Source organism: Corythoichthys intestinalis, chromosome 20 (assembly GCF_030265065.1).
Source record: "Corythoichthys intestinalis isolate RoL2023-P3 chromosome 20, ASM3026506v1, whole genome shotgun sequence".
Lineage (NCBI taxonomy): Eukaryota > Metazoa > Chordata > Actinopteri > Syngnathiformes > Syngnathidae > Corythoichthys > Corythoichthys intestinalis.
Genome location: NC_080414.1, coordinates 18,280,292 through 18,306,608, shown reverse-complemented (window position 1 = coordinate 18,306,608; position 26,317 = coordinate 18,280,292). Strand labels below are relative to the sequence as shown.

The 26,317-nt window shown below is 38.1% G+C and overlaps 3 protein-coding genes and 1 long non-coding RNA gene across 6 annotated transcripts in view; 1 reads left to right on the top strand and 3 right to left on the bottom strand.

The window, feature by feature from the left end:
• mcmdc2 (minichromosome maintenance domain containing 2) overlaps window positions 1-11,009 on the top strand; it is an 18,256-nt gene extending 7,247 nt beyond the window's left edge. Inside the window, exons 9-15 of the mRNA XM_057824528.1 lie at window positions 44-249; window positions 1,566-1,732; window positions 1,804-1,983; window positions 2,050-2,189; window positions 4,156-4,265; window positions 4,338-4,543; window positions 10,880-11,009. Of these exons, the coding sequence (XP_057680511.1) occupies window positions 44-249; window positions 1,566-1,732; window positions 1,804-1,983; window positions 2,050-2,189; window positions 4,156-4,265; window positions 4,338-4,504 (970 nt within the window). The 3' untranslated portion in view covers window positions 4,505-4,543; window positions 10,880-11,009. The remainder of the gene's footprint in view (window positions 1-43; window positions 250-1,565; window positions 1,733-1,803; window positions 1,984-2,049; window positions 2,190-4,155; window positions 4,266-4,337; window positions 4,544-10,879) is intronic.
• LOC130908765 (uncharacterized) lies at window positions 1,893-8,535 on the bottom strand. Of its 2 annotated transcripts, XR_009061648.1 has the most exons (5): window positions 8,421-8,535; window positions 5,203-5,240; window positions 4,948-4,995; window positions 4,714-4,763; window positions 1,893-4,536 (listed from the first exon to the last, which is right to left on the bottom strand). It is a non-coding gene; the product is annotated as an uncharacterized LOC130908765 (long non-coding RNA). The 2 variants fall into 2 exon arrangements; XR_009061647.1 differs by lacking the exon at window positions 1,893-4,536 and having other exon boundaries at window positions 4,556-4,763.
• LOC130908764 (transcription factor 24-like) lies at window positions 9,399-12,143 on the bottom strand. Of its 2 annotated transcripts, XM_057824533.1 has the most exons (3): window positions 12,048-12,143; window positions 10,787-11,173; window positions 9,399-9,589 (listed from the first exon to the last, which is right to left on the bottom strand). In XM_057824533.1, the coding sequence occupies exons 2-3, from the start codon at window positions 11,162-11,164 to the stop codon at window positions 9,470-9,472; spliced, it is 498 nt and encodes a 165-aa protein (XP_057680516.1). In that variant the 5' UTR covers window positions 11,165-11,173; window positions 12,048-12,143; the 3' UTR covers window positions 9,399-9,469. The 2 variants fall into 2 exon arrangements, with proteins under 2 accessions (XP_057680516.1, XP_057680515.1); XM_057824532.1 differs by lacking the exon at window positions 12,048-12,143 and having other exon boundaries at window positions 10,787-11,221.
• On the bottom strand, window positions 11,501-26,317 carry ppp1r42 (protein phosphatase 1, regulatory subunit 42). Its single transcript, XM_057824530.1, has 9 exons — window positions 26,193-26,317; window positions 25,638-25,794; window positions 21,322-21,488; window positions 21,112-21,250; window positions 17,382-17,498; window positions 14,114-14,231; window positions 13,912-14,034; window positions 13,078-13,178; window positions 11,501-13,009 (listed from the first exon to the last, which is right to left on the bottom strand). The coding sequence occupies exons 2-9, from the start codon at window positions 25,767-25,769 to the stop codon at window positions 12,941-12,943; spliced, it is 966 nt and encodes a 321-aa protein (XP_057680513.1). The 5' UTR covers window positions 25,770-25,794; window positions 26,193-26,317; the 3' UTR covers window positions 11,501-12,940.

The following is a 26,317-nucleotide window of genomic DNA, read 5'->3' as shown; positions in this document are numbered from 1 at the left end:
TATGTCTCTGAATAAATTAAACTTCAGTTGCCTTGTTTACCAGGTTAATGGCATATGCCTTAAACTTCACACGTCGCGGGGTGCGACATCCAGCTTCGGGGAAGTTGTTTGCGTCCCTATCCCAGGACGAGCATGGGGTGGGCACCGCCAACATCCACGCCGGCTCAGTCTTGCTTGCCAGCGGCGGAGTTTGCATGCTGGGAGATCTGAGTGGCTTCAAAAAGGATAAACTGGATGCTATTCAGTCAGGTGGATCTTTGTGGGACTTTATAGCCTTAAAGGGACAGACAACACCTTTATTGTGTTTACATGGTACCTGTAAATAACTGGCTTTCTCACAAACGTAACCTCTGGAATGCTATCTAAAATTGGTCTAGTGTAGGCATGTGCCGGTATAGGATTTTGACGGTACGATAACCTAAAGCAAAAATACCGTGGTATTGCAATTATAGCTCTAAAATGGGTTATTTTGAGATGTATGGGTTTAAACTTTTTTTTCCCATTAAACACGATTTTAATTTTTCAAAACATTTTGGCAAATTGGAACATAAACATGAATATAATGTAAAAATAAATAAAATAACAAAAAATAACAAATATTTTGAATAAAATTGAAATAAGTAAAACTTAGACTAAACCCACAGCCACAGCTCTAGTTGCTCCACATTAGAACAAGAACCCTTGGTAATATACAACTGGACTTAAACAATATACGATCAAACTGATTTAATGTAAAACACCACGACTGCAATTAATTTGAATTAATTGAATATTAATAGAGAGCGAGATTGAGACAGCGTGTGTGTATGGCTTGTATCCTTATTTACACATTCTCCACACACACACCTCTCAATACAAAGTCGCCAGAGAAAAAGCAACAGTCAGTATTATGAAAATGTTATTTGAACAGATGTTTACTATGGCGGAAGACTTTACAAACGTAGGCTAATGGTAGAGAGGTAACTAGTTAGCCATCTTGGCATGCTAACCAACCACGTTATCTGCCTCTTTAACAAGCTCACGTTATAGTATTTGTTTTACCATCGCTAGACACACTTAACATGCTGGCGTAAACTCTCGTAGCTGGTGGGAAACGTTCACGACAGCGTTTACTTACCTTAAATTTTGTGTAAAGTGACGGATGATGGTCACATAAATGTGAAATAATGTTGGAGGTGTTGCATCCCCTGGCAAACAACCCTCCGCAAGAATGTTTGCTGTCCTTCCTCCCCAAAGGGCGGCCGTCAGTTTTTCAGTAGCCGAAGTACTCCCAAACTAGCGACTTTGTCTTTTCCGAGGGGGAAAAGGCTCAGATGTAACGTCACCGACAGACACAGGACAGAGCAACAACAGGAGGGGAGGGGTGAGCGCTGCCGCTCCAAGCCACGGATTTCTCGCTGCAATTTTGGGACATAAAGCCGATACCTTACTACGGTAGGACGAAAAATTTTAGTGGTTTTGAAACCGTGACGTTTTCATACAACGGTAAACCCTGAAACCGGTAACCGGCACATGCCTAGTGTTTTATAATTTGAGAAATGTTAATCATTTGACTGCTGTGTCAGCTTTGGACAGCCGCACTGTGTCCATATTCATGCCTGGGAAGAAGTATGGCGAAGATGTAGACGAGCAGCTGTCCTTCCCTGTCTTGTGCAGCTTCTGGGCCCTCACAGACTCAACGCGCGCTCCTCGAAGATCCAACAGGGAGTTTGACATTGCATTGGGAGCAGCGGTAGGTGCCAAAAATTTTAAGTTACCTGATTTACTTTTGAACAGTTCAATGCATTATCGCTTCACGAACAGGAACTGGGGTCTATACCACCTCAGTTGGCAGACAGCTTTGGACTAGTGGTTCGATGTGTCGATCACACAGGGAACCAGGCTGCCCTTGCACAGTCTGTGCATACCCTTCAGCAGGCAATACAACCCGGGGAACACCTTTACCCATCCTCGCTGGACATCGGCAGTGAAGACTACGAGGAGGTGTGAAAACGTTCTAACCATAATGTTTTTTTTTTAAAATGTTTTTTTATCCATATTTCCTTGCAGTTGGTGGCATATGCACAAAACCTTCAAGTAGATTTAAGTGCCAGCGCACAGATGATAATACATGGGTATTACATGGCCAGCCGTGCAGTCCGCTCACAAAGCCATAGCAGCAAGATGTCTGCAGCTTCCATCAAATTGCTGTAAGCTTTCGACTATACCAAATGTAAATGGCGGAAAACACTTGGGTGACTTGAAGTTCCGCACTGAAACCCCCAATTTGGCCAAATTTCTAAATTGTCCGTTCAAAATTGTCCGATTTGCACGTGTGATACATCATTGGAAAGCTTAAAATGTCAATTTTCTGAGGAAAAATTTTTGACCAGGAGGGCATTTAAAAAATATATTTTTTTTTTAGGGCTGTCAAAATTATCGCGTTAACGGGCGTTAATTTTTAAAATTAATCACGTTAAAATATTTGATGCAATTAACGCATGCAATGAATGACCCGCTGGCATATTGCCTCAAACATCACAATGAGGCCGTTTGTGGACATTAAGAGTGAAGAGAATGCCACCGGCCGCTTGGGGGCAGCGCCGTTCCATACTCATGTTATGTCCTCTAAACGTGGGAGAATTAGTAGTTGTGAGACGTTTATGCTGTATTCACAATGCAATGCAAATTGCTATTTGTGCTCCACACATATTTCGGTAAGTTTTCTTTCTTTTAGTGGCAATTATGTGTCTCTTGTTTTATTTTGGGTAAGATATGTACAGATATGTTATACAGTAAAGGCGAGTGGACACAGGCGTTCTTTGGACCACGCTGTTTATTGGCATAAGCTTCTCCTTCACAACAAACATAAGTATCGTTTAGTGAAAGCACAACAAAAATAATATTCCTATCTCTCAAAAAAAAAAAAAAAAGTTCACAAAAAGGAAAGCACTTCAGTCTATAGTAATGAGGCCCTATTCTGACACACAGTTAAACAACAATGCAAAATGAACTGGCATTCCATATCAAAATAGCTATGCAAAATACACGTAAAACTTTTCACTCTGTTTATTATTGTTATTTTTATTCTTATTACTATTATATTAACTCTACTTTTGATTGAAAACTTTACAAATTTTATTAAAACGAAAACATGAAGAATTACTATAACTTGTAACTATAACATTTATCGTTTAAGAACTACAAGTCTTTCTATCCGTGGATCACTAACAGAAAGAATGTTAATAATGCCATTTGTGGATTTATTGTTACAATAAATACAGTACTGATGTACAGTATGTTGTATGTGTATATCCGTCGTGTGTCTTATCTTTCCATTCCAACAATAATTTACATAAAAATATGGCATATTTTAGAGATGGTTTGAATTGCAATTAATTACGATTAATTAATGTTTAAGCTGTAATTAACTCGATTAAAATTTTTAATCGGTTGACAGCCCTAATATTTTTTTAAACGGCAAAATCCTAACTGGAGGTGAGAGAACGCGAGAGCAGAATTAAAGACGCCCCGATTTTAATGAGATCCAAAAACTCCATATAGCATGTGTCATTGTCAGGACAGATGTGAATGGCCACAGCTGGATTTTTTTGGGATTTTATGGGTGAAACATAGTAATATAACAAGGGGCACCTTGTAGAAATTGCAGACGTCAAGGAGTAATCGAGATTTTCAGATATTTACCCTTTTAAACTTTTTTCAATTTTTGTTTGGATCGATTATCTACAATAGTGGGGAAAATGCGACAGTAACGAAAAAATACAATTACGTGATAAGTTATGAGGTAGATATCCGTGACTTTTTTACAGATCGTTCTATCAGACACCACAGTTCTTTTGGCTTAAAATAGTTTATTTTATAGAGGAGTGTTAGAGCAGAAACTGCTTTTTCAGCCTTGTCTGTGTATTCCGCCATATATGAAATATATGCACTTGCAGTTCCCTTATCATCCACCTAGTGGCGTTGTCGTCCCTAGTAAGCCACAAAGCAGACTTGTCATGTAGCTAGTGACATCTGCATCAAACCATTGGAAATATATGAGGGAGTCAAATCAGGAGTGTTCTGCTTCATTTACTACCTTTAAATCAGCATTCGAGTCGTTAAAAAACTGCACTTGATTATTACGAGTGATCCTTTTCATGTTTGTTGAAACAGGATCTCTTTAGCAGAGGCCCATTGCAAATTAAGCCTGAGACGGCAAATTCTTGAGGAAGATGCAGTGATTGCAGTGCTCCTTTGTGAGAACTCTGTCACTCTCAAGCATGGTAAGTTTTTAAAAAATTTAACATCACAGCTTTATGTTCTCCGCGACAACTACATAACCGAGTCATGAAAAGGGACTGCCGTGCTCGTTATCCCACCCGACGCTGTGTTTCCTGGCGAGCTGGCAGATGCAGACAGCCTGCTTCGGAGGGACAGAGCCCTGGAGCAACTCCACCAGGACATCCTACGCTTCATACTCGCCTACGCGCCACAAGCAGACGTGTATGTCACAGAGGAGTAGCAGAGGAGAGGCTTGATACATACACATCAGTTCTGATAAGTAAGGACGACAAGTAGATTTCTTTTAATCCTTTATTTCAGAAATTACATTTTAAGACAGCTTGCAGGGTTTCCACTTACCACCACTGGCAGAAGCCCACCACAGTAGGCTTATAAAGCACTGAGGGAAACCCTGCATGTAACAGTTTGACACCTTTTAAAAATACGTACCCAAGAAGAGCTCAAGTAGGCTTTCCTTTTTTCTGAACACCGCCGTTTATCTGTAGGCACAAAAAACAGTGAAAAATTTGAAGCAATTAAGCTCATTTACGAAGTTCTTTTCTTGCATTGCAATTCAGTAGTCACAGTGTCACCACCCTTTTGTCTGATGGGTAAACGGCGAAAAGGTGAGCTCATCATTATGTCCATTAAAATGGAGAGTTGTCAAATTGACAGTTTTCTTACCAAAGACAAGAGCCTTCCAATATTCAGTCCCTTGTGGTTGCTGATGATCTGCAGGGGGAAAAAAAGTCATTTTTATACTCTCCAATTGTGTTTGTGCATTGACACAGCTATTGATCGTCTTGCATCAAGCGATTCAGTCGTTACAATGTCACCAGTCTAGTGTCTGATGGGTAAACGGCGAAAAAGTGAGCTCATCATTAGCGCTCGTGACAAGACAGGTTAGTTAGTGTGGTTTATTTTAGCTGGTGTACTCACAGAGAAAGATGATCATGTTTCACTGTTGAGCTGCCCATCTGTAGTCACATCGGGAGAGAAAGACATTAGTTCCACAATCGTTTACAGCAATTTTTCACAAAATGGCTCCTATCTTGCAGCAAGTAATTCAGTTGTCACGGTCTCACCACTGGTTTGTCTGATGGGTAAACGGCGAAAATGTGAACTCATCATTTCATGCTGCAAGAGTGGCCATGATAGTGTTGTCTTGGGGATTCAACTTAATATCATTTCTTAAATAAAAAAAAAAAAGACATCCAACTCATAATGACCCTAAGACGTAAGCCCTATTGATTAACCAATAGTACACCGACGGGATCGCCAATACCGTTGACGGATTACCTAAAGGTCAAAGTGCGCCGCCACGACACAGCTTGTGAACACAAGCGTCTGAGGCTGAGGGTTCAACATCGGGTCACAACCTCTGCCGCGACCTTGTTTCCGCAAATTGTGGGGAGCGGCTAAATAATGGCCAAGAGGCCACGTCCCCTCTCTGTGCTGCGACAAATATAGACACTTTCACTTGTCTATCATGATGATTAATAACTTCACCTCAAGGAATAAGATGCGAGCCAATCGATGGCAGGCTTCAAAAAGTTGCAAACTTGACTGAAACTCAATCGTATTGTGTTCCAAGAGGACTTTATTGACAAAGTCTGTTAATTCCCGTTATCCATCATGGTCTACCAGGACGTATACAAACCAAGGGCGTAGGTTTGCATAGGGACGGTAGGGACATAACACTACCAACTTTTCTGGATGTTGAAATTGTCCCCACAAACTTTTAAGCAACCCTATTTGCATTATATAATGACTTCTAGAGCTGGGAATCTTTGGGCACCTAACGATTCGATTACGATTCAGAGGCTCCGATTCGATTATAAAACGATTATTGATGCACCCCACTCCTTTTTTTTTTTTTTTTTTTTTTAAATTTGTTTTGTACATTAGTTCCAAAATTGTTCAAAAATCCTCTCAGGCTAAACCAAACTACTATTTCAGTATCAAGTTAACATATAGCAGTAAACAAATATACAAAAATAACAGTAAATAAAAAACTCCAGTCCCCATTCTATATCAGCAGCTTTAAACTACTTTCAATTAATTTAATGTTGTGAATCAACCGTTAAAGTTGTTAAAATTGCTCCTGTTATTCCATAATTTCTCTTTTGTCTACTTTCAACATGTAAAAGTTTTAAAACTATTTTAAAGATAGATTCAAGTCAATATTTTACCGATTTAGGAGTATTTTAGATAAAAAGTTAATTAGGTTCGCTTGGAAGGTTCGCAACAACAGCCTTGCAGGGAAGTGTACTGCTTTAAGATGGCGGCCGTTACTAACGCCAGCATCTAGTTTTTTGTAGATGTGCTGGTAACGTTACCGAAGCTTTAATGCATCTAGTCCTATATAAATGATATCTACCGTAACATAATGTGGCATGTAGCAGCTTTTCGGCAGCAGTCAGGTATGTTGTTGTTTTTTTTTTTTAATCTCGTGGCATGAGTTGAGCTAGAGCTGTGAGTTGAGCATTGGCGTTACCCGAGGGGCCGGGTAATGAGAAGCATGATGTTTAGCTACTCTCGCTCCGTCCCTAATTGCGTACCGATGACCGCGCGGCGCGCTGAGTGTGTCGTACTTCTGCTTTACTTGGCATATTTCAATAATCGGAATTTGGATGTTTGTGAACCGTTCTCGAATCTTCCACGGCCGAATCGCGAATAATCTAAGAATCGAAAATTTTGCACACCTCTAATGACTTCAGTTATATAAGTCATTTACATTGTCTTCCCATATGTTGTCAGGATAGAATTGACCAGACCATTATTAAATGAATTAAAGTACTTTCATTATGTTCAGACTTACATAGACCCCTTTTCACTTGCTGAATGTGCCAGTCCATTTTTTTCCCTTCAAACGCACGTTTGATTGGCTGATGACTTGACCCCATCGCCCCTCACACACACACAGACTCATTCACAGCCAGACAGAAGCACAACATGCCGCCTGCTCCGCCCCCTTCGAAGATGAGGGAAATTAGAAGTTTTTTTCCGCCAGCAGCAGCCACTGTAAGTAATGTAAAAAGATGGAGGTGTGGAACACACCACTAATTTTGCTACTGAAAGTCCAACCTGCATCAGAGTGAGCATAACAATCTGTGTGAATTTATCAAACTTGAAGAGGAAGCTGCGTTGAAATATCCTCCTGTATGTTTTCTACTGTTAATGTTAAACTAAGACATGTAGTGAACTAAGGATTACCCCCTTATAAATAGTTAATTGATGATGAACAAGTTTGTATTTCTTGTGTTTGTTAATATAATTTGTGTTCAAATATTGCAATTTAAATTTGCTGATAAAATCCAGACATTTATTCTGGAAGTTTTCAAAATGTTTCTTTAGTAGTTTTTGAAAACAAAGATTTGAATCGAACGGTGTATCACCTGAATCAATACACATGAAAGTATAACTCAATACAGATTTTGCATTAGGTTCATATTGGTGAGAAATGTAGCCCTGACCCCCATTCACCCAGTTAATTTGGTCTTATAAATGTACCGTCCCCAGCAAAAAGTGTACATGCAGGTTATGCTGTTATATCATCCTTACCGATGTTGAGACCAAACCTACGCCCTTAGGAAAGTCTAACCTTTTTATTTTTTTTTTAAATTTATTTTTATTATTATGCACTTGTTTATTTTTTAATATGTATATTTTGTAATATTTAAATCGCATAGATTGCAATAAATATACCTCGTTTTTTCAAATACTACCACTGTTAATTTTGGTAATGTAAAACAAATTTGAAACATATTCCAATATAACAATTACAATATTTCATTTTTAAGTAGCCCTGACACTGATAGAAAAAAAATATTATTACAGTACTGGTTTTAATTGCCGTTTCAACATGAAAAATCGTACTTATCTAAATTTCAGAGTATTTCACAGGACGCCAGACAGATACTTACCTCTACAGTCGAAAAAAACATTATATTCGCAAATAGGACACAATTCAAATTAGTCGTGAGTTTATTATGGATTTAGAAAACGAGACAGAAAGCGAGCGTTACTTCTTCTCCACGTGGTCACCATGCGAGCTCCTCCAACACATTCTACAGCTAACCAACGTCTTCAACCAAATTTAGTGCATTAGGACCCACTATTAATACTCCTACTACGTGCCAGTTACCTTAACTCACCTCTTCACTTGCTAAAGTCTCCGATCAGTCGAGAATTCAGCCAAAAAGTCGTCATTTGTCGCGAGGAACGAAGAGCAACGAGCGACAGCCGCCTTGTACTTCTCGTCTTCCTGCTGGAAAGGAAGGAAGGACTCTTCCGCGCTTGCGCAGTAGAGCACAGAAAGCCGGGCGCAAACGTAAGCATCGATGACGCCCGAAACTAACAGAAAATAAATGTACTGCACCATGTTTCTAATAATGTTTGATAAAATAATAGCATATATTTTTTAAATGTTGATGTATAATGAAGTTTGTGAATCTAAATAGTGTTTATATAATCTCAAATGTATGCTTTGAATTTGAAATATATGTTGATTATTTCAAATATGTATGTAAGATTAGATAAAGTCCATTTATTGAGTAGAAAATGTAATTTTAAATTGGAAAAAAAAGGAAATAATTTTACATTAAATGCATATTTTCAAAAATTTAATCATTTTCCGTAAAACCTAATCAATTGTTTGGGTTAAGCACAAATACACAGCTAATACAAAATATATTTAGTACAAAAATTCAATAAACGACCCATGCTTTCATTATTATTCATCTTTACTTCTCTTAAATAGCCTTGATATATAGTACAATATAATTACATCCTTTTCAAATTTATCTTTTCATTCACAAACACTTTTCAAAGCATGCACGTGTTGGGGGGGGGGGGGGGGGACTACCATAGGGGGGGAACATGAGCCGGTGAGCCCCCCTATTGTTGACCCTCTGACAGACCACTTCACATGACAGATGTTAACTTACTCACACATGCATTTTAGTGCAAAAGCTGAAAGTGCACACTCCAAGCATGATTGGCTTATTATTATTACAGCCAAAGATCTTACCAACGGAAAGGCGGTATAAGGGGTGGGGGGGGGGCATGTATTGAGCTGCACAATGCAAACAAGACTGGTAAAACACATCTCATCATATATTAATTTACACCGTCTCCCTGTATATATAGTGGAATAAATGTGTCCTTCAGCACCTCTCATGCAAATGGCAACCAATTGGTTGCTTTACTTGGAGCTGGATGATGATGAAGACGATGATGATGGGCCTTGGTTCTCAGATTCGGAGGGAGTGTTGAGGAAATGACCGCTCGCTCCCACGTACAGTCTGGATCTCATCGGCCATTTCTGTGACAGGATATATTCCAATTTAACATACAAATACTTATAGGTCGCTATCAAATGCAATTACTCAACCACTGACGGGGATAGACGTCCAATCTGTTTTGACTATAGGAAAGTCGAAATTGGATGTGTATCGCTGTCAATGGCAGCAAATGAGGTGAAATACATTATGTTTTGACTGTATTGGAGTGATTCACAAGTATGGTGCTAGTGGTATACATGAGCTCCCTGAGGTGGTAGGCGAAAGAATCACTGCCTATAATACATTCAGTTGTATTTAACGTTTTCGTAGAATAATTTCATTTCTCTAAATTTTTGTCCCTAAATTGTGATATTTAAATAGAGCGTTTACTCCTTGAAATATTAAATTATCAAATTTTTAAGTATTCTATATTATTACTGTGTTTTAATGTTGGTCGTGACCAACTCGGAAATAAAAGAATGAACCCAAATGCAAATTATATTACAAATATGTATCCATGACCGGTAATTTACTTTGCTAATTGTAATAGTACAATTATTAATTTGAAGTGCAGGCAGTTTAAGTAAATGTAAAATGTGTTTTAAATCAATAGTTTAGTTGGTTTTACATAATCAATGTTCATCATAAAAATAAAGCCTAAAAATTACAATTGAATAAGATCAGATTTATGAAATATGTAATACTGCTCATTTAAATGTTAATCATATAGCAAATAAAGTACATGTATAGATATATTAGATATTGTAATTGTTTTAAAACAGTGACTAAATATTTTTTCTGAAATATGTAATACTGCTCATTTAAATGTTAATCATATAGCAAATAAAGTACAGGTATAAATAAATTAGATATTGTTATTGTTTTAAAACAGTGACTAAATATTTTTTCACCAATCTTTAGAACATGCATGGTTTAATATTGTTGCATTAATTTTCATACTTAGTCCAGAAATAAATCAAATGAATTAAAAAAAAAAAAAATATATATATATATATATATATATATATATATATATATATATATATATATATATATATATATATATATATATATTTTTTTTTTTTTTTTTTTTTTTTAAATTTTTTTTTTTTTTTTTTTTTTTAGCGTGAGCATTGTTTCTATAATGATCTCTAAAACTTGGAATAATACTAGTATTTTTTTTTTTTATACTTATGACAAAATAATTCATAATGCTATGAATATTTGTATTGACTGACCTTGACCGGGTGCAGGTATCCTTGCCCTTTGAGCGAGTGTAACGCCTCCGCCTGTCTTGTGCTTTCGCCTTCTTCGACGCCTTCCTCTTGCAGAGTTCGAGTCAAATGGGCAATGTACGTGGTGGCCAGTATCAACACGTCCAGTTTGGATAGCTTGGTGTCGGGAGGCACCGACGGCAGCGTCCGTTGCAGTTCCAGGAAGGCGTTCCTCAGCGTCTGCACGCGGCTCCTCTCCCGCGCGGCGTTGGCCGCTGCCGGCCGCCCCCTGCCGCCGGCCTGCGGCGGCGCACGGCCCGCCGGGCTGGAGCTCGGACTGGAGCCCGGGCTGTCGTCCACCACCGTCACGCTTTCCATTCGGTGCGTCTGCCTCCCGACCATCTTACTGACCTTACGAGTTTGATGACACACGTTACGTTTAGTTCTCATAACGGTTCAATTGACTTAGGGTTAAGTAGTACATAATACATCGTTGGCAGTCATTTCTCAACAGTTCCAGATAACGAAAAAAAAAAAACAACTCCATGAGATGGATAACTTATAGAAAAAAAAAGTGACAGTAGTGTTTTGGGGGAATTGTGCTATTTGACTGATAATATTGCGTTATCACAAACGGCAAAAAATGATTCAATGAGTCAATAAGGTCACTTGTGTTCCCATGAAAATGTTATCTTCATATGTATGACAGAGAAAGAAGTAAACAGGATTGTTGCGTAAATAAGAGTTTAATGAGAAACTGCATTGTTGCATATGAGTTCAATGTAATACTGTACCACACGTTTTTGTTACATGCAATTTCACCCATCAAAACAATAATCAGCTCATTTAAAATTATATGTGGAATTCACTCGTTTTTCTTACATTTTAAACAATATTCAAACTTTTTCAATGAGTTATACGATAGCATTGACAAGTTGTAGGCAGTTTCTCAAATGCACAAATTTAGTCAAATTGACCAAAAAATTAGCCATCAATATTTTCATCAAACAAAATGTGCACGTTAACATTTTGTAATGCTTACATATCCAAACAGAAAGTAAGCAAGATAAATGCTCATGACACCTTTTAATTTAAATTGACTAGCTGATTTAAAAATAGAATTAAGCACTGTATTATATAATGTTGAGTAAACACACAACAATTCATACCCAATTCTACTTTATGGTCCTACTAAGGAACGATACAGTATGACATGGGCCAATTTGACCCGTAATTGTACAAAAGATTAGCCTAATCATGTCCAAAATCAAGAGTCAAGACCCACCTGAAGTTCTCCAACAAGGCTTCATCAAAGCCAGCATACCACCATTGGAAAAAAAAAAAGGCCCTTAATTGTCTCCACAATCAGGATGCTTCACCTGGGTAAAAAAAAAAGGCTTGTCTCGAATTGATTTCACAAATTAATTAATCACCTCCCAGTGTGACTGGACTTTTCCTCTTCTCTTTCTCTGGGTGTTTGAGTCTTGAGGGCTGAGTTCCCTTCCTTTTCCACTCTTACTGCTTCAGGCCGCAGTCACATTCTAATTGGCTGCCTTCGTGGGCCTATAAGAAAATGCCCACCCTCTTTTCTTCCCTTCTTAAGTCACTGAGGATGAAAGGCCTGTCCATCAAAAGGTTTCTTGCAATAGACCGTGAAGACAAGTTGAAGAGGTGATATTTAAAAAAAAAACTTTTTGGGGGGCAATCAACAATGAGAATTCTCCAGAGACTTCCTGATGAATGGTATGTTAAATGAAAATAATTAGCTATGCAAAAGTTTAGTGCTGTAAAAATGCCCCCTAAACATTGTTCTTACTGTATCATAACTGTAATTCCAGCAATGAGAGAACTTTTTCATACTAAATGGCCCCAACAGGGGAGAAAAGGTTTTGTTTTTGTAAGGCCTGAGTAACAGTATCCTGCAGGGCTACTCATTCGCCAGCTAAGTAGAGGAAGGTCAAATAAGCTTATTTGCCTAATTACCTCGCTCACATTTGGATGCCCGTGTCACAATTTGCCATTTATGATTTCAATTAAGACAAAATTCATACAAGAACATAGACACATTGTCAGAAATGTGGCATTTCTATCAGTAAATGATATTTAAAAACAAAACAGCATTAAGGTGCTTTTTATGTGAGAAAAAGTTAGTCCCTCCATCGAAATGTTTTCTTTTTTTTACATGAGCCTGATGTGACGGTTATGTAGCTGGGCTGTCTGTGCAGGAAGCTTTTTAACTGCTGCACCCTAGAAGGCAATAGAAAAATAAAATTTGATTTTCCCAAATTCAAAGATTATGAATGATGATAGCGGACCTTTGAGGCGGCTGCTGCTGCTGCTGCTTCCAGCCTTGCGCGTGCATGGCAGCAGATGTGAGGCTGCGGCGGAGGTCCAACCTGACCCATGCTGCCGTTCTCTACGACACAAGGAAATACACAGCTTATGAGTAGTATAATAACAATATATCATGTTCTATAGTATCTTGCAATAAGTCTTGATATTGTTACCTTTTGATGACGTTTTTCAAAATTTTCAGTGTATACTCCCTTAGAATACAAGACTTCAAATTTTCTTCTTTGGATGCATAATATAATAGATTGTGATGTAAAATTATTTTGTATGCTGTTTCAGTTACGACATAATTATATAATAACCCCTATTAAGCAAGATTATTTTCTTAAGAATATCCTCTACTAAATTATTGAGACACTAGAATATACATTATATAATGTAAAAAATTTAACCACCTCATTTATATGTGAAAATACACTTCGATTTATTCCTTGTCAAACATTTTACACCAAGGGCCATTTCATTCAAAAATACGGAGTAGTCCAAGTACCATAATGGCAAAATTAAAATGTTTAAAAAGTTTTCATCCTCAAAGTATTGTTTGAATATTAACACTAGTAAAAATATAGAAAAATAACCAAGCAAATACTTATAACAATTGTACAAAAAGAATAATTCAAATATGTTGGACTTATTCAATATAACTGAACTGTACTTAAGAAATGTACTATATTTAATTGAAAAAATAAGTAACATTATGCAGAGTTTGATGGTTAAATTTACTGGTGCAACTGTAGAATAGCATTTAATTATTCAACTGAATGAACAATGAATAGGAATATACAACAATCCCTTACTTGTTAACGGCGCAGGCTTTAACGCTGCCGTCTCCTTTTTCTTCTTCTTGGCTTCTTTGGATGCTTTCCAGTTGACAAGAAACTGTCTGGTCACCTCCTTAATGTCGCGGTCATCTAATACCTCTATGCAGCCATAGAAATACAAACAATTGACAAATGTTTGACTTTAAAAGAGCAAAAAACAACAATTGAGCAATTTTACGGAGTCTTTTGCACGCCATGATCAGTCGGTCTCTGTACTTGGCGGTTTTACACGCAGGATTTCCCCGTAGATCCATTTGAATGAGCAAAGGCCAGGACCCCAACACATCTTCAAGCTCCTGTTTGGTGAAAAAAAAACATGCCACTTTGTCCAATTTTTGCAGCAAGTATACTTTTTAGTATGTGGCTGATCAGAGACAAACACGGAAGGATTTTTAACACAAAGTTCCTAAACAAGCCATCAGTCTGTTTTAATAAACAGTGTCGCTGGTGTCATGTTAACTTCAAGTGTCCCCCAGGGGTCTGCACTTGTATGTTTATCCAAAAGGCACATTAATCCACGCTGTGGAAATATGAACACTCTCTGGACACGCTCTGATTGTTCATTGCCTTCCTGTCTTGGCCAAAGCGCTTCCACTTTACCGAGTGGCGCTGCAATCAGTTCAGAGGGGTGTGTGTTGGGGGGGGACCCCCTGAGCGCAGCTTTGATAAATGATCGTGTCAGGGCCGTCACTCAGAAGCCACTGAGGCTAAATCAGCCCCCCCCTTCAGTTCCAGAGGGAAGCTGGGAATTCCAGCTCAGCCGGGCTAATGATGGGCCAGTTATGAACCTGCATTTGACCAGCGCTTCGATTGATGACGAAGATGCTCCCCATTTGTCACTGAAGCTGACTGCCTGTCATAATCTATTTTGGGGGGGATCCATAAACTGAAAAAAACAATGGATTCTTTTAGAGGCCTGTATTTGAGGGATCGATAGAAGCAGACATCTTTTATAAATTATAAGATACGGGCTAACAAAAATGACATGTTGTAGAGTAATTAAGTCCTCTAGAAGAAAATGTCTTATGTGCCATTTTCTTGCTAAAAATGTATTGTGTTAAAGGTGCACAATGTATGATTGATGGCCAAAAATGTTACTGCAACTAGATCAAAATATTGACCAGCACACATTGTTGGTTTCGTCAACGAAGACTATAAGGACTAACAATTTTTTCATGACGATGATAAGACGATAACGAGCTAAAACGTCTCTTGGGAGACTAAAACATAATGAGACTAATGCCAGTTTTTGACGAAAATGCGCAATAGTTTCTGTCACATGTTCACAATTTGTGACATTTTATGTGTAGTTAGCCTGCATCGTAGCAGTGTCTGGTTGTGCCACTCATGTGACGTGCCGCAACCCCCCCCCAACCTACTTACCAGTGTCCTCTCCTGTCTCCCCATTGCTTGTTTTGAAACACACAGTAAGATTTGTTGTTTTTTTTATCTTTGCAAGAGAATATGCAATGTTGCTTTAGCCTTTAAAGGTCTGTGCTGAGTGATCATAACACAATAAATGTAACTCCTTGCGTTAGCATAGCATTCACATTTGCGTTAGCGTTAGGCTAATGGAAACGGCTAACTTTTTTTTTTTTAAATACAGTTCGTGGCTTCCAGGTGGGTATAATTAATTAAAAATAATCCACTGTTTACCTGTTGAGTGAGTATTATCACCAAGTTGATGATAGATTTGTAGATGCTATAATACTAGTTTTTGCTCATCTGTCAATGTTCATTTGAAAAAGTTGGAAACCTTTATTTATTTATTTTTGGAGTAATACTTTTAAATTTTACAGACGGAAACGTTGAGTAAAACTAGATGAAATTAGTTTGAGTTGTTGTCAACAAAACTATATGAAGAAAAACTGGAGTAAAATGAGTAAAATTTGACTAAGACATTATAGTCCAAAAGACTAACACGAAAATTGAAAGGGCTACCAAAAACAACATTGCTAGCACAAAATGCCCTCCCTCTTCGGATTGCCAGAATACCGCTTCACATTGGAGAACCTGCAGGAAAAGAACTTGAAAGGGGCAAGCGACAAGTCCTCTGCAGAAGGTACATCTTAATTTTAATTTTCCATGAAAGATGTTTTCAATGTAATGATGACTAAAAGAGCCATGATACAAGGTCCATGTTAGTTTATGTCACCATGACCAAAATGAGGGAGGGCTACTTTCTTCAATGTATAAGCTCACTGGCAAATAAATTTATAATTTGGTAACGCATTGACAGCATCCACAAATACGATTTAATTGCTCCATCCATTTTAATTTCAATTACCCACTAAATATATACATGTGTAAAGATTTTATCTTTGCCTGGGTCAATGGATCCACATGGTAAATAACATAGCACCAGCAGAACACCGGTCAATAGAGCCACATGCTAAATAACGTAGCACAACCACGCCAAATGAATACATATCCTGTTTTTGCTTCTCTTGTGGTCTTGAATCCTTTGAGATCCGTAAAGTTTTTAAAATTTTTTTAATTAAGAGAGTAGTCAACTAGACATAATTCAGACTGTTTATCAAAGTTGGCACAGCCTTACTTTACGGGGAGTACAGAGCTGTGGCAACCCGGACGAAGACTGGAATCTTGTCTCTTGATTGGCTGATGATGAACATGGAAGCTAAACAGGAACAAATTTGCAACGCTGAAATCGTCTTTTAGAATGGGAAAATCTCTGGTTAACCATTGAGATCCGTGATAAAAGTATTTCCAAAAACATATTTCTTTAATGTCTATTGAAATATAATAGTAATTTCATGAATAATTGAAGTGCAAATCTTACATTGTGCACCTTTAACTTGACATGCCAGAAAATGGCTACTGTAACCGGAAAGTAAGTGTTAAAATAGTGAAGTTGAAAGTAAAAGGCTTTCAAGAAATTCTGTGTCATATTGTCGAAATAGTATTTATTGCAACTAAATGAATGAAAAAGAGCTAAAAATGTGATGTTAAAGGTTTCATTTTGTGAAGTTTTATGAAGCCAAATATTCTTTAAAATGGTTGACTTGTTCCAAAAATTTAGAACATAAACAAAAAGTGTTTAAACAAGATCAGCATTCTCTGAATTGATATTCACAATAAAAACTTACTCAAAACGATTCCCGGTCCCAAGTTTGGAGACACCCTTTAGAAAGCAATCAGCAAATTCCCAATAGGATATGAGGAACAAAAATCAAGCTATACCTGACGCTCGTTGTAAGCTGTCAACAAGCAAAATTCTCCAGGGAGCACCTCACTGATTTGCTGTATAATTCCAACCTCAAGAGAGTCATTCGAGCCAACGGTGGGATTTGTAGGATTTGGTTGTGTAGAACCTGTATCACCATATCATTTCACGCATGGCTGCGTACAGCTACATGAGTGCCTTCACGCTAATCACGGCTCGGGCGGACTTCAAGGGAAAGTAATTTTCAAAGAAGCACTTTTACCTGCACGTTGTACAGCTTGTTGTCAAAGGCGGAAAAATGCTGGATTTCCTTCAGCACAGCCAGGTCGCGGATTTCATCCATGTTGTTGTTACTGACATTGAGGACACACAGAGTTTTCTGGAAAAAATGTGAAACATTCAGGAGATTTGCTGTATATTTAAGATGAAATTTAGTAGGGGTGTGACAAAATATCGAAATGGTGATATATCGTGATACTTTATATCCCAAAAGGTTATCGATATGCTCCTGCCAAGAACCGAGATATCGTTTTAAAAAGGTGTCAGTGTTTAAAAAAATAAAATAAAAAGGAACCAACAAGTTGCTACCAAAATCTTCCACCATAATAGTGTCTCAGTTAACTCTAAGGCGGCATTGACGGTGCACGGCGCCCAATCCTTTTAGACTGGGGGTTTTCAGGGTATTTACAGGTCACTTGCGGTTCATTTTAGGACATTTATAGGTCATTTCCTTTTGAGTTTGAGTCACTGCCTATTCATTTGGGTGATTCCCAGGTCACTTCCTGTTCTGTAACTCAAAATCAACAGGAAGTGACCCATAAAATACCCCAAAATCAATAAGAAGTAACTAAAGATCAACAGGTAAATGCCAGAATTACCTCATTGCCTGGCATTGGCTGCCAGTGACGGCCATAGACGTTCAATCCGTTTGAAGTGGGAGGGATGGCAGCGAATGAACGAATGTTAATTCGCTGCCACCCTCCCATTTCAAATGGATTGGACGTCTACTAGTGATAAACTCATTCCAATTTACAGCAGAAGCTTGTTTTTCTGTTTATTAGTTGTTGGTCAGAAAATCATTCTAGGATATTCTACAAATGTATCGATAATCGTTGTATCGCCATATCGTCAGATCATCGTTATCGTGAGCTTTGTATCACAAATCGTGTCGTATCGTGAGGTACCAAGAGGTTCCCACTCCTAATATTTAGGGAGATTTAAGAATGCCTCACAAGAATTCAAAGCGTTGAATAAGAATTCTGTAAATCTTATGAAAATCTCATAATTATCTTTCAATAGTTGAACATGAGCAAAAAAACTAGCATATTTCATAAGACTACAACAAATCTTTTGAGACTTCATGAGACTTCAGCATGTCTCTTGAGATTTCAGAATATTTTGTGATGCTTCAGCATTAATATGCCAGAGCTCGCATTGCAAGATGTCACTAATTTTGCCAGACTGTAGGATATTTTGTTGAGTTCCCTGTACTAGGAAAACCAACAATATAGGACAGAAAATGGACAGTCGACTGCCTTCTGTTTACTGTCAACACTACCCATGTCACAGGTGAGTCACATTTATAAATTTAATCTTGATTATAGAGTGGTCAACTTTTTTAAAGGGAACCCTCAAACTTAAAGACTTGTAGGATCTACTAAGCCACAATTGTTCTCTTTTACTAAAATATGTTATGAGAAAACATAAAATATTGCCATTGATTTAAAAATCTATAATATATAGTACATGTTCTGACCTACGGAGGGCGCCATGTTTTAGGCGACCAATGGACACTAGGGGTGATGACGTAGATTGTCACTATTAATCGACAAATACTACCGGGTTACTGCAATTCCTTCTACGCGGCGAGACATCCAACACATGCGCTCATTGATTAAAAGCGTAGTGAACCTACTATTTGTGTTTTTATTGCGTCTCTTATTAACTTTTCATTGCCTTAAAATACTTTTTGCATGTGTTTCCCTCTTACACCTTTAAGCATTGTGTTTTCTTGTGATAGCTTTAAAGCAGCATGTTGATCTGTTGAATTAGTCACGTAGCATATCTAAAACCACCCTTATATTTAAGTATTTTCTAAAGGCATCTTTAGTATGTTCTGTCTGTATTCATCTGAACAAAACAAGCTGAAAGCGCATGGTAGTACTGGGTGTCAAATTCACCTCTTGTAGAACGTTTCCCCGGTGTAGCACATTTTGGCAGAACACCGTTTTGTTTTCCTACTCTCGTCTCATCCCGACTTTCCTGTCCATTATGCTTTTGCTGCTCGTTTTGTGAAATATTGACAGTGCTGTTATGCTCATTAATATTCCTCTCGGGTTCAAATTGTAAGGGTTGAACAAATGACATGTTTATGCCGCTAGAGTCGGTCAGGCCGGCAGTGTAACCATTATAGGTGGGAATCTTTGGGCACCTAACGATTCGATTACGATTCAGAGGGTACGATTCAATTATAAATCGATTATTGATGACACCCCCCCCCCCCCCCCCCGCTATTAGCTGCTAATGTTTTGTACATTAGTTAACAAAAACTGTAAAAAAAAATATATTTTTTTTAACAGCCTATAACAAACGACTATTTCAGTTTCAAGTTAACAGTTAAAAACAATAAATAATATACTCAAATCCCCATTCTGTATCAGCAGCTTTAAACTACATTCAATTAATTTAATGTTGTCAATCAACTGTTAAAGTTGTTAAAATTGCTCCTGTTATTCCGTAATTTCCCTTTTGTCTACTTTCGACATGTGAAAGTTTTAAAACAATTTTAAAGATAGATTCAAGTCAATATTTTACCGATTTAGGAGTATTTTAGATAAAAAGTTAATTAGGTTCTCTTAGAAGGTTCGCTACAACAGCCTTGCAGGGAAGTGTACTGCTTTAAGATGGCGGCCGTTTACTAACGTCCGCATCTAGCTTTCTCTACATGTGCTGCTATCGCCACCGAGTCTAATCTAAATCTAGTCCTATATAAATATGATATCTACATTAACATTATGTATTGTGGACGTACTTTGTAGCAGCTTTCGGCAGCAGTCAGGTATGTTGTTGTTTTTTTTATCTCGCGGCATGAGTTGAGCTAGAGCCGTGAGTTGAGCATTGGCATTACCCGAGGGGCCGGGTAATGACAAGCATGATGTTTAGCTACTCTCGCTCCGTTCCTCATTGCGTCCCGAAGACTGCGCGGCGCGCTGAGTTTGTTTTACTTTCGCTTTACTTCACATATTTCAGTCATCGGAATTTGGATGTTTGTGAATCGTTCTCGAATCTTCCACGGCTAAATCGCAAATAATCTAAGAATCGGAAATTTCGCACACCTCTAGTAACCATGTGACGTCACCGCCCTGCGACATCAACAATAATGGCGACGTACTAGTTAAATTTTACAAATTGTATAAAAACGAAAGATCAAGAGGGGTTTCAATATCAAATTATTTTAACTCATAGTAACGTTTATCTTTTAAGAACTACAAGTCTCTCTATCCGTGGATCCCTTTAACACTTGTATGGTCGTCAAGAATGTTAAAATGTAACTTCAATCACGGCCTGTGCAGTTATTGCAGGCAGTGACTCTGGATTTCTCTATTTCCCAGTGGGAGGCAGAGTCCTCCTTTTAAGGCTGTATTTTCTGTATTAACACTGCTTCTTGCTATCTAAGTCACCTTGATAAACTTGTGAAACGGCAACATTTATGAAAAAAAAAATCTGGAACTCTTTCAATTTGCACAGCAATTTCTTTGAATGATCTAAACAAACAAGAACCTGAACGCGTCTTGAGCCGTTAAACGGAGCCACACAGGCCTCTTTGACATCTTCAAACAACATCCCCTTTACATGGACCACCAACCAGCGAGGCTTGTAACATGTACGTGTGTTTTCGGCCTCTTATCTGACCTCGCTGCATCGTTTTCAAGTGCACAGCTGATGGATGACTATTTTTGTACAGTGAATAAAGGAAGAAAAGTGGGTCATACGGCCAGGGAGCGCAGGGTCTTGGGGTCGAAAAGCAGCTTCTCCCCAGGGGGCAACCTCTGACTCTCCACGTGCAGCTCCTCCAGCTCGCCTAGGTTCTCCAAGCCCTCCACCATTGAGATCTTGTTACCTCCCAGGAAGCTGCAAAACACACATGTGGGTCCTAAAACGTGATGACCGCAAATGGTTAAGGAAAAAAAAAACTCACTCACAGTTTGTAGAGTTTGCGCAGATGGGACAGGTTGTCAATGCGTGTGATGTTGTTGTTCTGCAGGTACAGATGAGTCATGTTGTGAGCAAAGTCCAAGTTATGGATGTGCGTGACACGGTTGTCATATAGGTAGAGGACGCTCAGGTTGCGGCATTCGGAGAGGTCGCCCTGGAAATGCAGCAAAAAAAAAGTAAATAAGTATGTCATTGCCACACTGTAAAAACTGTGATCAGGGTTTGGTAATATTTGCAAAATAAATAAGAGTAGACTATACATAATAAAAAAGACTGTGTCCTCCTAAGGTGGGTGGACCCCCTCCCTCCCACACATACCGAATGGCTGACGGCCTTAATGACATGCTTGAAAATTGAAAAGATCAGATATTCTCTCCATTATTCTAATGGTAGATTCTTACGTGCCTGGGGACCATTTTTAAACATTTGTCAGTCCTCTTAAGCCCTTGGCATTCCACAATCTGGCAACTCTTTTGTTTATTGTATTGATATTTATTATCCAAAACTATTACTAAAACTCAATGTTCAATGGTCACGAAGTTCACTGGCAGTGACGGGGATTAATTTAATGGTTTATTTTTGTTGGTTTTCTTTTTGTTTTGTTTGTTTTTCATTTTATTTTATTATTATTATTATTCTTTTACTTATTTGTAGTGATGCACGTTAATGCATTTTTCAACCGATACCGATAACCGATAATTTCCTCCTCATTCCAACCGATAACCGATAATGTCAAGCCGATAATTCTATTAAAAGATTTATGTAAAATTTTAAAGTATACACAAAAGAAAATATTACTGTGCAAAAATGTAATTTATTGCTATTTTTTTCAACACAATGTATGAACAAGTCGTCAATTCAAACATTTAAATAATGACAGATTGTCTGACATTGTGTAATGGTAAACCTTTGGCAACAATTACTTACAGAGTAAATACCTAAGTTGCACAAAAATGCGTTTAAAAGTAAGCCATTCCTAACATATATAACATTAATCCGCTGCAAAACACACCTCCTTAAAACTAGTCAGTTTTAAGTGTAAATCTATTGGCAATAAGTGAAATCTGCCATCGCTTCAAGTGTATTTCTCTCAGATTTCTTGGAAGAGAAATAGCTAGCTGAAAATAATCTTAACAGCCTTGTTTTAAGCAATACATTATTATACTTAATCCTAAAAATAAAAAAAAACTTGAAGAAGGAAAGATTTTGAATAATATTTGTGGCTACAGAATATTGATTTAAGAATTTGATTAGCTACTGTGACTGTAATTGAGCAAAGAAATAAGTTAAGTTGTTATATGCTTTGTTGCACACTGTGAAAATGATTACCTCAAAAGAGCGAGATGTCATGTACCCATTCTGCAGCGCTTTGTTTACATTTGCGGCTTTCACGACATTTGCGTTACAGCAGCTAAACTGCTACACGGCAGTACTATTTGGACGGAGTTGGCGCTCGCATCCGTGTGCGTGTTGTTTTGTGCCTGAGTTTTATTAAGCCGAAAATAAAGGCAGCGTTACAAAGTCATCTGACCGCTCGTCATTTCACATTCTGAATGCATTATTGACTGGCTGACTTCGTTTTCTTCATGTTTAAATTATCTTATAACCACTGTGCCGTCATGATAAGCTTGCTTACCGGACATCACTTTTTCATGAAGAATGGTGGTCGTATAAACTGCATTATTTCTTTTATCCAGGGCTTTGGTTCTCGTGTCATTAAGGTAAAAAAAAAAAAACTGTCTCGTCTCGGCGGCAGCTACATTCGTACCGGATAATACGCCCGCCCGCCCCGGCCGGTTCACCGCAGCGTATTCGGGTCCTGGCTCTGCTCGCACGCCGTGGGGGAACGCTCGAGAAACCGGGGTGTTCGCCGGAGGTCCAGAGGCCGGGGAACCGGGCTCGGCCCGCCCCGCCTATGGCGAGGCGGCGGCGGCCTGCCGGACTGGCCAAAGCGAAGGGCTCCGTCGGAATTTACCACCCGCCTTGGGCTGCATTCCCAAACAGCCCGACTCTGTATCGTCACAAGCCCTGTAGTTTAGCTTAGTGTTTACAATAGCTTTAGCGTTCCTGCTAGCAGCAACCTCGTATATGTTCCAAAATTCTTTGTGATGCAGTTTTAAATGGCTGCTGGGTTAGTGGTTTTGAATGAGGACACGTTCTTTCTGCCTCGTGGAACTTGTACGGTACATGTTTCGCAGATGGCGAGAGCGTCGTTTTTTTAGGTACAGCCGCCATAATATTCAACTACTTCTTGTCTTGTAACTCCGCCTCCTCAACCCCTCCTCCCTCAGGGGCTTCAGAGAGGGGAGGGGTTGAGGAGGCGGCGTGCTGAATTCTTCGGTTGAGCACATTTGGAGGCAAAATCAAGTATATAATTATCGGATTGCATTATCGGTTGAATTTTTTTATTATCTGGATTATCTGTGTGACGTCATCATTTCCACTATCGGCCGATAATTATCGGTGACCGATATTATCGTGTATCTTTACTTATTTGTGTGGGTGTTGGATGTCAGTCCCGCTTTTCATCGCATTTTGTCTTTTCCTTTTTGAACTGGAAACCCATGCACAACTAGTGTGAAATTTTGGAAAATAAAAGAGATTTTGATCCAAAAAAAAACGACTGTGCAGTTTAGAATCACACTGAGCTGAATTCACCAAATTTTAACAATTTATCAACTGCATTTTAATTAGTTTTTTTTTTGTATATAAAATCATCTGAAAACCAGTGAGTAGAATTTAGTTATGTTTATCAGGAAAGTCAAAAGTGCACAAAATTGATCAATTTTACTCATTGGAATTTGGAAGGTCTTATTTTCCCGCCCAAGGCATTTTTCATCACATGACGACAAGTCTGCCACACATTTTACAGACTACTGTTTGCTTAAAAGTAAGACCTGTTTAATTGTTCTTAGTTAACAACTCCAGTGTCTGCAGCAGTTAAACATTGCTTTGTGTTACTGCAAATTACTAAACATGGCAACTTTACTGCACTTTCAGTCAAAATGAAGTTCTAGTGTTAGTGACTGAAGTCAGTCTGCATTTTCTTTGATTCGACTAAAAGCATTGCAATGATTGAAAAAGTCTCAGTATCACAATTCAATGTGAGTTTCCCGAGTATAGCGTAATACGGTTATATAATGGATGTAAAGTACAAGCTAATCTTTTTTATTTAATTTTGTGTCCTGGCCACAGCCCAAGACCCCCCCCCCCCCCCCCCCCCCGTTACGTCTTAAGTAATTTAAATTACTGCATTTAGTTTTTACAATAAAATTAAATTGTACTCGTAACATTTTTACTCAAGTGGCGTGTTAAAAGCAGAATTCTTTATGATTCTTTTATGATTACGATTCTTATATGTTCCGCCGAATTGCATTATGGGAGTTGGGGCAACCACGACTGTCAGTGGTGGTTGCCAATATTATTAAAATTGTGTTGTGTTCTATAAAGATTGCTGTCTCTTGGTGTTGTCATGTGTGGCAATGTGGCCTGTTACATGACTTTACATCTTAACACAACTAGCACAAATAAATGTTATACTGCTGCCGTTTTATTCACTGAAATCTGTTGATGTTTCTTGATGCCGCAGTTTATCTAATTTTGGTCAGGATATTGGGTGAACTAGACCCAGAAAAATTATGGCAACAAAGCAACACTCAGTATGACGTGAAATCCTGTCATACAAATTATAATTTAAAAAAAAAATTTTAGGTACAGAAAAATAACAACAGTGTAAATGTGTTGAATTAAGCAACAATGTGCTAGAATATGAGTTGATATAACTTATTTTTTATTAATCCACATCAATTTTATGCATATATTTAGTAAATGTAAATCAATATCACCCATGTAATTAACAAAGATAACTCAATTTCACCTAGATTATCAGTAAATATGAATCAGTTTCCCCCCAGATATTTAGTGAATGTAAATCAGCTTTCCTTGTAAAATAGAGTAGGATAAACTAAAATTCTTTTGGTGATATAACTCATCATTTGTTGTCTGTTACTACATCCAACACATTTCAGCTGTTGCTTTTGTTAACATATACTTATTTTTTTGGGTTTAAGTTAATGTATTCAATGCATTTTAATCAAAATTTTAGCCATTAAAATCTATTCAATTATATTAAGTGTCACTTTGTTGCCACAATTTTTTAAAGTAACCATTGGTCATATTTTTTTGAGTGCACAATCAAGACAAAACTGTTCTTGTTTTTATTTTATTATTATTATTTTTTTAGATACTCATTGGCTACCTTGGACGCTGTCAATGAAAGATTCAAGGACAAAAGTTTACTCACGATGTCTTCAATGTTGTATCCAGAGAAATGAAGGTGCGTGAGGGTCCTTAGGTAGTCCTGGAAAGAGAGGCCTATTTTTTTCTTAAAGTTGTATCTGGACTTTGCTATCAGCTCTATGGTCAGGCGTACCATGGTGAGCCTTCAGTTTGTCTCCCTCCTAAGGAAAAATCATAATTAATATACTGTTAACTGTAATTACTGCTAATGGTTGGTATCTCTCAATTTGCTCCAAAGATATGAAATACGTCATTGTGTTTCACCACCGTGGCGATGACGTCACATAACCCAACCCTTCACTTGTCATTATGTCAACATCTCGCGCGACATGAACTGTTTTCTTCACGTACACGACGGTGATACAAGATTATAACACGCTGACTGTATTAATATATAGAATATATGCAGTATTTAAGATCACAAAAGTCGCAACGGACTCTTCTAGTTAGCCGTTGATGCTAATTTAGTTAGTACAACAATGACGTACGGTACGTCACATATCGCGCTTGACCTCGACTCCACGCACTCAAATATTAAGAATTTTAGAAAATACCGTGCCTTTCAACGGAATTGTTTTACAACACGTGTTTGGTCAAAATGGGAGGAAAAAAAGGTTGTAAAAGACCGTCGAAAAGTTGTTGGGACCGCTAAAGCGTCACCATGGAAACCATGAAACGCTGAAA